The sequence below is a fragment of the Nerophis lumbriciformis genome, linkage group LG07, assembly GCF_033978685.3.
Source record: "Nerophis lumbriciformis linkage group LG07, RoL_Nlum_v2.1, whole genome shotgun sequence".
In the NCBI taxonomy this organism is placed as follows: Eukaryota; Metazoa; Chordata; class Actinopteri; order Syngnathiformes; family Syngnathidae; genus Nerophis; species Nerophis lumbriciformis.
Window position 1 is genome coordinate 57,675,001 of NC_084554.2, and position 13,304 is coordinate 57,688,304.

Below are 13,304 nucleotides of genomic sequence, written 5' to 3' on the forward strand. Positions count from 1 at the left end.
TCGTCTCTAGAAAGGCACCTTATAAATAACATTGATTATTATTATTCATATTATTCCTAAACAGAGGATTTGGTCCTTTCACATCATCTACAACCTTTTTTTCTTCCTGAGAACTACTCATTTTTTGTCATGTTTATTTTCATAGCTTCTTTCAAGCCAAACAAAGGAAATAAGATTATTTTGCCAGAGCACATTTGTATCACTACTAGAGGTATTTTGTCAAAAATAAAGGATTTAGCCTTTTATTAATATGACCAGCAACATTTCAATGGTACTATATGTAGGACTTTACAATACTGCACTGCCATCTACTGGTGACTTTTGGTTACCGCACGATAAATTGACGTGTAGGCTAGAGGCAGTAGCTTAGTTTCACTTTCGCTTTGCCTTTTACCTCATTTTTCATTATCACCAGAATAAAACACAGGACCAAAATGTATTGACTTATTGGTGAATAATACAACAATATATACATCATTTTAGTTAATGTAACAATTACAACAAAATAATAAAATTAAACATTTTATTACAAACAGTTTTAACAAAGTCAATGATGCAAAATAAATGTAGAAAATCAAAAAGTGATCACGCTCCTGATTTACTACAAAGCTTTGAGTCTTCTGCGCATGACACATCTCGCGAGAGCAGAGCAGTCATAGACGAGAGCAGAACCGTCTTGTAACGTCAAGCGTGCCAACTGTCGTGAAAGAAGCCAGAAGGATGCTAATAAGTCAGTCTCATTATTTGTTCTCCAGTTTGTAAAAATGTATGTCGTATAAAATACATCTTTGAGTCTATAATTCAGGAAAAAACCCGTCTCGGTGAGCGAGAACCTTATCGTGCTAGCAAGTATAGCTAGCTTAGCTTGTTAGGTGCTAACAAAGAGACGCGGATGTTATCAACACATCGCTAAGTAGAGATCAAATGTGAGTGTAAAGTGTTGTGATTGTGTGAACATGTGAGTGTAAAGTGTTGTGATTGTGTGAACATGTGAGTGTAAAGTGTTGTGATTGTGTGAACATGTGAGTGTAAAGTGTTGTGATTGTGTGAAAGTGTGCGAAAGAACGATAGCAGATTACCAGGCGGAACTTTATAGAACAAAAGAGAACAATCAACTACTGGACGCTGTTTTCAAGAAACATCAAGTTGTGTTACACACAACAGAATTGTTTACTTCTTACTCTCACATCTTTACTAACTTTATATTTGATTATTAACACTTTTCTTCAATAGATTCTTTGTCTTGTGGGGATGATGCAATGCTTTCATTTAGATTCTTCATGAAAACGAGACAGTTTGAGGTTGATGTTCCTCTCAGTTTGTAACAATGTGTGATTGATTGATTGAAGGAGTTATGAGAAGTTTGCATAGGAAAGGCTACATTAGAGCCTCCCCACTTTAAGGAAATGGTTGGCGAAAAGGTGAGCCCGAGATGGACGGTTGAGTAGAAGCCCAATCATTTTGTTTTGGGCTGTCTGGAGTTGGTTTTTCAGGGCTTTTAAGGCGTCACGGTACCAAACATGAACTCTGTAGTCAAAGTGGGGTTAAATGAGTGCTTGTATTAGAGTCTTAAGTGTATTTCTACCCACCAGTGGGGTGATCCTACTATGTAAGAACTAGGGTTGTACGGTATACCAGCATTCGTATAGTATCGCAATACTAATTAATCATATTCGGTACTATACCGCCTCTAAAAAGTACTACTTCTATGATTACATCTATATTTTTTGGCATTACAACATCTTCTTTCGTTTAAAAAAATATATATTATGTTTATAAAGTCAGTAAATATGTTCCTGGACACATGAGGACTTTGAATTTGACCAATGTATGATCCTGTAACTACTTGGTATCAGATTGTTACCCAAATTTGTGGTATCATCCAAAACTAATGTTAAGTATCAAACAACAGAAGAATAAGTGATTATTACATTTTAACAGAAGTGTAGATAGAACATGTTGAAACAGAAAATAAGCAGATATTAACAGTAAATGAACAAGTAGATTAATAATCAATTTTCGACCACTTGTCCTTAATAACAGGGGACGGCGTGGCGAAGTTGTGAGAGTGGCCGTGCCAGCATTCTGAGGTTTACTGGTTCAATCCCCACCTTCTACCATTCTAGTCACGTCCATTGTGTCCTTGAGCAAGACACTTCACCCGTGCTCCTGATGGGTCCTGGTTAGCGCCGTGCATGGCAGCTCCCGCCATCAGTGTGTGAATGTGTGTGTGAATGGGTGAATGTGGAAATAGTGTCAAAGCGCTTTGAGTTCCTTAAAAAGGTAGAAAAGCGCTATAAAAGTACAATCAATCAATCAATCAATCAATCAATGTTTATTTATATAGCCCTAAATCACAAGTGTCTCAAAGGGCTGCACAAGCCACAACGACATCCTCGGTACAAAGCCCACATAAGGGCAAGGAAAAACTCACCCCAGTGGGGGTTTAAGTACAACCCATTTACCATTTACCATTTAATAATATTGACAAAATAATATAATATGAATGACACAATATGTTACTGCATATGTCAGCAGACTAAACTGGGAGCTTTTGTTTGTTAACTTCCTAATAAAAGACAAGTTGTCTAGTCTGTTCACTATTTTATTTAAGGACTAAATTGCAATAATAAACATATTTTTAATGTACCCTAAGATTTTTTGTTAAAATAAAGCCAATAATGCACTTTTTTGTGGTCCTTTCTATTTAGAAAAGTATCAAAAAGTTCGGAAAAGTATTTAAATACATTTTGGTACAGGTCCCGGTACCAAAATATTGGTATTGGGACAACACTAGTAAAAACAGAATTTGTCGGTTGATTCTTTGACTACCTTAGTAGTCATTTTTTCACTGGAGAGATTAGTCTCTACGATGCAGCCAAGATAGGTAATCTCATTGTTGTTTGTTATATTATTGTCACCCACTTTGACTGTGAAGTTATCCACTTTTCTGAGGTTAGGAATTGACCCAAAAACCTGTGTACTTGCAAGTACCAGGCGAGTCTTAATTTGCCAGTTTGTCATTGAAAGCCTTGCTAGTCTAGGTCTTGAGGATTGTAGCTTCGCTTGTTTTTAGGGACGGCGTGGCGCAGTGGAAGAGTGGCCGTGCGCGACCCGAGGGTCCCTGGTTCAATCCCCACCTAGTACCAACCTCGTCATGTCCGTTGTGTCCTGAGCAAGACACTTCACCCTTGCTCCTGATGGGTGCTGGTTAGCGCCTTGCCTGGCAGCTCCCTCCATCAGTGTGTGAATGTGTGTGTGAATGGGTAAATGTGGAAGTAGTGTCAAAGCGCTTTGAGTACCTTGAAGGTAGAAAAGCGCTATACAAGTACAACCCATTTATCATTTATTATTTAGTTTTGTGGTCCTCAGCCTCAATTCTATGTTCTTTATGGGTACAGAAAATCATTGAATGATCACTTAAGCTGCATACAGTAGTTCCACTTGTGCTGATCTTAGACTGGTCAGAAGTAACAACGAGGACTATGAAGGTTTAAAAGGACTCACTCACCCTGGTAGTTTGCTTAATGAGCTAAGTGAGACAATGTTGGTGGCACAGCTTAGTGAAGGTTTTAAAAATGGGTGCATCCTTTCAGGACATATCTGTGTTCCAGTCCCCAAGAAGATGTAAACCTGTATCAACATGTTTACACAAAACTCACACACTCACCAAATACATTTTACACTGTAATCACATCTAATTAGTTATCATTTCACTTCCTGATTCTGACTTTCGTGCAACAATAAGTGAAAGTAAACATTTATTTTCAATAGCCAAAGTAGTCAACACTTGATTTATTAAAAGAACACTTCAGTGTGTATTAAAAGAACACTTCAGTGTGTTGTAGATTTTCTCCAATTCCTAAATAGGAATTGTTGATGGAGATACTCCATAAAACAGCACATAGTAAAACATGTTTTTGTTAAAAGCCCAGCCAACAAAATGGCCACCCAAAAGTATTCTGCATGATAACAAAAACATACCATGAATGTTTTAATAAGTGATTTTGGAATTAGATTTGTTTTATTTCCATGATATTTAAGTTATGGTAATGACGGCGTGGCGAAGTTGGTAGAGTGGCCGTGCCAGCAATCGGAGGGTTGCTGGTTACTGGGGTTCAATCCCCACCTTCTACCATCCTAGTCACGTCCGTTGTGTCCTTGGGCAAGACACTTCACCCCTTGCTCCTGATGGCTGCTGGTTAGCGCCTGGCATGGCAGCTCCCGCCATCAGTGTGTGAATGTGTGTGTGAATGTGGAAATACTGTCAAAGCGCTTTGAGTACCTTGAAGGTAGAAAAGCGCTGTACAAGTATAACCCATGTATCATTTATCATTTGACAACCTCAATATTTACGCACTTTACATCAGTGAGTGTAAAGTTAAGAATGCCTCAATCAATGCTGCCTCGTACTTATAAAACTTTTCAAATTGACCCCCATCAAATGTCCAAGTCTGTTTTTGTACTCACTGTACCACTTTTTAATACATTTTAGGACAAAAGGTGGTATTTCCTGTTTTTATTGGTTGTTTTGCTACACACTTTTAACACAACACACAAAAGAACACAAATAATGTAATTGTGTTAACAGTGTCAGTCCAAAACTATTTATATTCTCTCTGTATCTTATTTACTTATTTACCCAACAGATGTCCAGCAGCCCCCCCACATTATAGAGGAAGAGGAGGATCCACAGACCACCCAAATTAAAGAGGAAGAGGCGGATCCACAGCCCACCCACATGAAAGAGGAAGAGGAGGATCCACAGCCTACCCACATGAAAGAGAAAGAAGAGGATCCACAGCCCACCCACATGAAAGAGGAAGAAGATGATCCACAGCCCACGCACATTAAAGAGGAAGAGGAGGATCCACAGCCCACCTACATGAAAGAGGAAGAGGAGGATCCACACATGAAAGAGGAAGAGGAGAATCCCCACATGAAAGAGGAAGAGGAGGATCCACACATGAAAGAGGAAGAGGAGGGAGAGTGTGTTGTAGGGCAGGAGGAGGATGATGTCAGCAAGTTTCCACTGACTGTTGTCTCTGTGAAGACTGAAGAGCATGAAGACAAAGCACCTGAGTCCTCACAGCTTCATCACAGTCCAAGTAAGCACATATCATTTTATTCTCAGGGCATTCAATCCATCACAACTGGACTGTTCACTTTGTCTTAGAAGACTCATCCAAGTACCGTATTTTCCGCACCATTAGCCGCACCTAAAAACCACAAATTTACTCAAAAGCTGACAGTGCGGCTTTTAACCCGGTGCGCTTTATATATGGATAAATATTAAGATTCATTTTCATAAAGTTTCGATCTCGCAACTTAGGTAAACAGCCGCCATCTTTTTTCCCGGTAGAACAGGAAGCGCTTCTTCTTCTACGCAAGCAACCGCCAAGGTAAGCACCCGCCCCCATAGAACAGGAAGCGCTTCTTCTTCTACTGTAAGCAACCACCCGCCCCCGGAAGAAGTAGAAAAAACGCGCGGATATCACCGTATATCATTTCCTGTTTGCATCTGTAAAGACCACAAAATGGCTCCTACTAAGCGACAAGGATCCGGTTCATGAAAAGACGCAATCTCTCCATCCGCACACGGATTACTACCGTATTTCACAGCAACTGATATTCCTGTGAACCGCACTGTGGAACGGGAGCACGTACGGTGAATATTCGCACCACAGGGAATGAGAAGTCATCCTTCACTGTGGTTCTAGCTTGCCATGCTAACTTCCACCCATGGTGATATTCAAAAGGAAGACCTTGCCAAAAGAGACCTTTCCAGCCGGCGTCATCATAAAAGCTAACTCGAAGGGATGGATGAAGAAAAGATGAGCGAGTGGTTAAGGTAAGTTTAAGTTTACGCGAAGAGGCCGGGTGGCTTTTTTCACGCAGCTCTGTCCATGTTGATATACGTATGTTTGTGATTGCACATTTGCGTACATTTTGGGAGTGAACAGAGTTGTTAGAACGCTGGTTTTTAATATATTATTAAAGTTTGACTGACCTATCTGACTGTTTTTTTGACATTCCTTTAGCGCAGTTAGATGCGGCTTACAACACGGGGCGGCTTATTGGTGGACAAAGTTTTGAAATATGCCGTTTATTGAAGGCGCGGCTTTTAACCCAGGGCGCCTTATGGTGCGGAAAATACGGTAGGCTTCATCACTTCATGCTCATACACTTCAAGTCTTAAATCTAATCATTGGAATTTAGAGGGGAACTGCACTTTTTGGGGGATTTTTTTCTATCGTTCACAATCATTATAAAAGACATGACGATGGATATATATTGTTTCAAAATCACATTCTAACTCATAAATGTAAATAAAAGTCCACTTGCATTGAAGCCAATGGGAGGTTCTCTATAACCATCCAAAAAGTGCCAACAATACTCCATTTGCATTTTGTGGCTGAGCTCCTTTCTCACCTCGGTGCTGGTGAAAGATAATTCCAGATCATGAATCGTGCCTCTCACCTGGATAGTAGAAGGATGAGGACGTACTCTGACAAGTTGGTATCGTTTGACAGCCAATTTAGACCCAGCAATGGCGAACGACACAAAAATACACTTGACGTTACCCCCCTTTTCCGTGCGACGATTATGAATCATTATTCATCTAAACGGAAATATAACGACATTCTATCAGTCTGCGTCATAGTGACAGCAGACCTTGTACAGTAAGTGATGTTTTATTTCGTTTGTTGGCTCTCAGGAAGTTTGCAGTGTGTAATATTCAGTGATTTTTATTTTTTATTTTTTATTTAGTCTTTATTTAACAGGTAAAATCCCATTGAGATCAAATATTTCTTTTCCAAGGGAGACCTGGCCAAGAGAGCAGCAGCAAGGTTACATTAAAAACAGTAAACAACACTTAAAACATCAAATGTACAACATTAAAACTTGCTGACATAACACATGTGCATACAGACAAGGTAGACTGCAATCATTTCACAGAAGCTTTAAACTCATTCAATGTAACAAGGGTTTGAAGTTGAATATTGGATTGTAGGTTATTACAAGCCTTCGCTGCTGAAAACCTAAATGCTTTCTTGCCCAGTTCAGTTCTTACTTTGGGGACGACAATTTGAAGAACATTCATTGAAAGAAGATTGTGACTTCCTTGTTTCTTTGTTAAAAGACAAGACAGATAAGATGGGGTGATACCCAGAATGGTTTTGTAGATGAACACATACCAATGATTGAGGCGTCGAGCACATAAAGATGTCCAGTTAACCATTGAGTTTAACACACAATGGTGAGTAAGTTAACCATTGAGTATAACACACAATGGTGAGTAAGTTAACCATTGAGTATAACACACAATGGTGAGTAAGTTAACCATTGAGTATAACACACAATGGTGAGTAAGTTGGTGATGAATCTCAGTGCCCCGTGGTACACACTATCCAGCTTGTGGGGACAACCAGCAGTAGCATTCATGTACAACACATCTCCATAGTCAATAACAGGTCAAAAGGTTGTTTCCACCAATTCCTTTTAATAGGGGGATTACAAGGGCAGATTTCCAATCCAAGGGGATTTCATTTGAAATTAGACTAAGGTTAGAAATGTGTGTCAGTGGTCCAGCTATAATTTCAGCTGCCAACTTTAGGAAGAGCGGCTCCAACTTATCTGAGCCAGCTAACTTTCTAGGTTTAAGTTGTTTTAGAGCCCTCGTGATCTCTGTTGTGGTAAATGGCGTAATGTTAAAAACCTGGGTATTTTCAACGGTTCTTTCCGGAGTTAGCGGAACTTCAGTAAAGTTGTCAGAATTATAGAGAAAACCAGAGGAAATAAAATGATTATTATAATGACTACCCATTTCTCACGGATAAATCATGCAGGTAAGGTTGGATTTTATCATTCAACTTTGCGTTTTGCGAGGACGTCCATGTAAACAAACAAGGACTAGGACCCCACATCTGCCACCCGTGACTGCATATCCATTTAACTAACTAACTATTATTCAATCATCACCATATTTCATGTTTGTCCTGTTGTTGGTTAATAAAAGTCCACAACCATAACAGACTTCCAGTAAGATGTGTAATAAGAGCTATAAATGATTTAGATATGATAGTTTTTATGCATATATTTGATTAGGCCAACCTCACATAATGTGGATGGTTGGCATAAGAGCTGCAAAGTAAAATACAGTAACACCTCATGTGTGTTCTATGTTCTGCAGACGTCCAGCGGGTGTCAGCGGGGAGTCATGAAGAGGAGTGGCACACCAGTGTGGGACAGAAGGAGCTACAGGCCCCCTCCCACATTAAAGAGGAGCAGCTTCATGATGAAGATGAAGCTCAGTCCTTACAGCTTCATCACAGTCAAAGTGAGGAGAACAGAGGGGCGGAGCTTGTAAGTCAACACATCACAGAAGCTGATGGAGAGCATTGTGAAGATATCAAGTCAGAACCAGACAGCATCTTTGCTCCACTGTCAGACATGGACCACATGATGTCACACTCTTCTGATCACAGTGACCACATCCAAAAACCTTTGGAGAGTAAAAATGACTCTAAAGGTGATACGAGACATCACACTAACAACGAACACTTTGACTGCTCTGAATGTGGGAAATCATTTAGATGGAAGAGTGATTTTACAAGACACACGAGAAAACATACTGGAGAGAAACCTTTTACTTGCTCTGTTTGTAAGAAGAGTTTCTCCACAAAGCAAAACATGACCACACACATGAGAACACACACTGGAGAGAAACATTTTGCTTGCTCAGCTTCTGATCACAGTGACCACATCCAAAAACCTTTGGAGAGTAAAAATGACTCTAAAGGTGATACGAGACATCACACTAACAACGAGCACTTTGACTGCTCTGAATGTGGGAAGTCATTTAGACTAAAGATTGATTTTACAAGACACATGAGAACACATACTGGAGAGAAACCTTTTACTTGCTCTGTTTGTAAGAAGAGTTTCTCCAGAAAGCTTAACATGACCACACACATGAGAACACACACTGGAGAGAAACCTTTTGCTTGCTCAGCGTGTGCTAAAAGATTCAACACGAAGAGGGAAATGATATTACACATGAGAACACACACAGGTGAGAAACCTTTTACTTGCTCTGTTTGTAAGAAGAGTTTCTCCAGAAAGCAACGCATGACCGCACACATGAGAACACACACTGGAGAGAAACCTTTTGCTTGTTCAGCTTGTGCTAAAAGATTCAACTCTAAGTATAAAATTATATTACACATGAGAACACACACCGGTGAGAAACCTTTTGCTTGCTCAGCTTGTGCTAAAAGATTCAACACTAAGAAGGAATTTACATTGCACATGAGAACACACACAAGTGTGAAACCTTTTACTTGCTCTGTTTGTAAGAAGAGTTTCTCTAGTAAGGATCGCATGACCAGACACATGAGAACACACACTGGAGAGAAACCGTTTCGTTGCACTGAGTGTGATAAAAGGTTCATGTATAAGTATCAGGTCAGTAAACACAAGTGTGTAACAGTCGTGGAAGCTGCAGGGATTTAAAAACACTTCAAGGGGAACATTATCAGCAGACCTATGTAAGCGTCAATATATACCTTGATGTTGCAGAAAAAACACCATATATTTTTTTAACCGATTTCTGAACTTTAAATGGGTGAATTTTGGCAAATTAAACGCCTTTCTATTATTCGCTCTCGGAGCGATGACGTCACGTCGTGACGTCACATCGGGAAGTAATCCGCCATTTTCTCACTTTCGTCGGTGTGTTGTTGGAGGGTGTAACAACACGAACAGGGACGGATTCAAGTTGCACCAGTGGCCCAAAGATGCCAAAGTGGCAAGAAATTGGACGAAATGTATTCAAAATACGAGGGCGTGGGGAAAGCCGACGAAATGGTCAGTCGTTTGTTCCGCACACTTTACCGACGAAAGCTATGCTACGACAGAGATGGCAAGAATGTGTGGATATCCTGCGACACTCAAAGCAGATGCATTTCCAACCATAAAGTCAAAGAAATCTGCCGCCAGACCCCCATTGAATCTGCCGGAGTGTGTGAGCAATTCAGGGACAAAGGACCTTGGTAGCACGGCAAGCAATGGCGGCAGTTTGTTCCCGCAGACGAGCGAGCTAAACCCCCTGGATGTCTTGGCTCACACCGTCCCGAAGATGATCAAGAGAAGAATATCGACCCTAGCTTCCCTGGCCTGCTGACATCAACTCCAAAACTGGACAGATCAGCTTTCAGGAAAAGAGAGCGGATGAGGGTATGTCTACAGAATATATTAATTGATGAAAACTTTATTCATTACTCGCGGTTTTACGTAAATTATTATACATAAACTGTGTTTACCAATAATTTAGCTTAAAAACATTTATTGTTTTCAATCATTCGAGTACATTCAGGTAGTCTTGTGTAATGCAGTATTTTGTGTCTATTTAGGTATGGTTAACCTGAGTGCTGAAATCGTGGAAAAATATATGTTCTTAGTGCGCCTGAAATGGGCTGTCTGCACTCTCAAAGTGCATGTTGTTGCCAAATGTATTTCATATGCTGTAAACCTAGTTCATAGTTGTTAGTAATTATCTTATCAGACAGTGTTAAGCCGCTGATATCCGAGTCTGAATCCGAGCTAATGTCGCTATACCTTGCTGTTTGTTTGTATTGGCATCACTGTGTGACGTCACAGGAAAATGGACGGGTGTATATAACGATGGTTAAAATCAGGCACTTTGAAGCTTTTTTTAGGGATATTGCGTGATGGGTAAAATTTTGAAAAAAACTTCGAAAAATAAAATAAGCCACTGGGAACTGATTTTTAATGGTTTTAACCCTTCTGAAATTGTGATAATGTTCCCCTTTAAACAGTGATTGTGCTAAATGTAGTTTAAAAACACAGCATATTTAATAAGAATGTATATTTGATGTTGTATGTAGTGCTTCTCATCTTCTAGTCTTATATGTTGGCCTGTAGTTACTTTTTAAGTTGTGTGCATGTATTGAATATTATATATGTAGCTACTATTTTATTCTATTTTGTCATCTTTGAAGAGAGGACATCTTATTATTTTCATTTTTTTTTTCCCACACATTTTTTCCATTGCATTTTATTGATGTTATTATCCAATTAAAAGTATGAATGAATAAAATGGTTAACACAATGTGGACTCTGGTAGATTAGCAGCATTGTTACATCATGGATGTTAACTACTGCAAAACACCAACAAAGAAGAAAAATGCTGAAGTTAGCAACACATCACTGAACTTTAGAGCCATCGTGAGTGGAGTTGCTTGTTTTTATTGCTGCATTTGTACTTATTTCACCTCGCATCTTCACTTGTAATCCTAAAGTCTTCTTCACATATATTGTTGTAGGCTTCTAACATTTATGTTTCTGATGTGTGTGTTTAGTCTGTGGAAAGGGTTGTTGTCCCTTGTGGATCCAATTGATCACTTGCACAGATACATCTTCATCATCATCATCATCAGACGTTACCGGTCCACTACTGGACGAAACCTTAACATTAATGTTTTAATATAAGTGTGACCTCATTATTCCTTGATAATAAGACTAAAAATACAGCTTTAAGCACCTCTTGTAGTACTCCAACTCGCCACACTGAGAAGTGGGGCGATCATGAGCTAGTATAGGAGCAAACAAGACCAACAGACCGAGTGAGGCCAGCGCGTAAACTAAATAGCCCTCTGATTAGTGCCCGGGCAACAGGTGCGCGTCCGGAACACTAACCAGAGGCAGGTGACTATAATCTGCCGTCATGGCAACAGAAACAAACAAACTCAAGAGGTACTGAAAACACAAGTGACTTGAAAACAAAAACAAAAATATGATCCGGGCAGCGGATCATAACACTTTTGATTATTATTATTTCTCGATTGTTTGTAAATGTTGCAGTTTATAAATAAAGGTTTATATAATAAATAAATAATAATAATAAATATATTTATATATATATATATATATATATATATACAAAAAATTTGTATTTTTTCCCCCAAAAAATATTTTTAAAGTGAAATATTTGATGTGTAGTAATTGAAGCCTTCTATAGGTCGATAACATTATTTTGATTTTGATTCATTATTTTTAGCTTTTATAAATAAAATAAAGCAATCGACGATTGTCAATTATAAGTTTTTATATTTGATTATTTTTGTTTTTGTTTTATGCAGCTAAAAACAGCCTGCCTGACAGCTTTCTGTTATAAGAGTCAACATTGCAACTTTTTCTTATTACATTTCACCTGTTTGCTCTTTTATTACACTTTCTTTTTTTTCCCTTTTTTTTTCTTTTTTATGAGTATTTTTATGTCAGGAGATTTTTCAGGTCCAGGTACAGACACATTTTTCTTGCGAGCAGTCTGAAAAACATGATTTGAACACGTTCTATCTGCCTTTACTCATCCTTCAAGAGAAATGCAAACTAATACTTTTTAAATACCTGGGCTCTTGTATGCCTTTTCATTTTGGCTCTAAACTTCTGAAGATGAAATAAAGTAATTGACGTAAATCATTGTCAAATATTGTATATTGCTTAATTAACACAATACATTAGCATAATCTGTCACATTTGGTCTTCTATTCGTGTTCAATTCATTATAAATGAAATAAAACAATCAACAACAACAACACTTTAACATTACTAAATTAACACAACACATCAGTTTAGGTAATCTCTGCATATTTACTATCATGATTTTGCTCATGTTGTGTTATAATTAAATTAAGTAATTTATACAGCACACATTCTCATATTGTGTATTAATTATGATACATTGTTATATTGTTATATTGCCAAACTGGTGTTGAACATATTGACGGACTATCCGTGACTGGTGAATTTATAAAATGACATGTGTTTTTGTAAAACTGAAAGTGAGATAAAAACCATTGTTTTGTTTTTTTTTGCAAGAAGTGAGAAACAGCGCCCTCTGGCGTGAGTGTAAAAGCTTACAGCACCTGGTATTCCCAGGCGGTCTCCCATCCAAGTACTAACCAGGCCCGACCCTGCTTAGCTTCCGAGATCGGGCGTGTTCAGGGTAGTATGGCCGTAAGCCGAAAGACGCGGTAAAAGCAACCTTTTTAAATGAAACTCTCACAGACGGGGTGAGAGACATCCATCCATTTCTACCGCTTGTCCCTTACCTCGCCTGCATGAAGCTGAGGAGCCACGACTCGTCTCGCTCTGATCAGGCAACTTATGATTTAAAGGGGTCATATAAGCTACTGTTTATTTACCAAAATAAGTTGTATGTCTTTGTTTTGAAAATGTAAAAGTTTATTTTTATTTTCAGAATGTTGAAATAGTTGTAC

General features: G+C 38.8%; 2 protein-coding genes and 1 pseudogene across 2 annotated transcripts in view; 2 read left to right on the forward strand and 1 right to left on the reverse strand.

The window, feature by feature from the left end:
- The window catches only part of LOC140676649 (uncharacterized), a 14,650-nt gene extending 4,650 nt beyond the window's left edge, over positions 1-10,000 (forward strand). The window contains exons 2-3 of the mRNA XM_072913553.1: positions 4,650-5,108; positions 8,195-10,000. Of these exons, the coding sequence (XP_072769654.1) occupies positions 4,650-5,108; positions 8,195-9,516 (1,781 nt within the window). The 3' untranslated portion in view covers positions 9,517-10,000. The remainder of the gene's footprint in view (positions 1-4,649; positions 5,109-8,194) is intronic.
- LOC133609926 (uncharacterized) overlaps positions 1-13,304 on the forward strand; it is a 105,072-nt gene that overhangs the window by 21,316 nt on the left and 70,452 nt on the right. The window lies entirely within an intron of this gene.
- On the reverse strand, positions 12,939-13,047 carry LOC133609950 (5S ribosomal RNA; annotated as a pseudogene).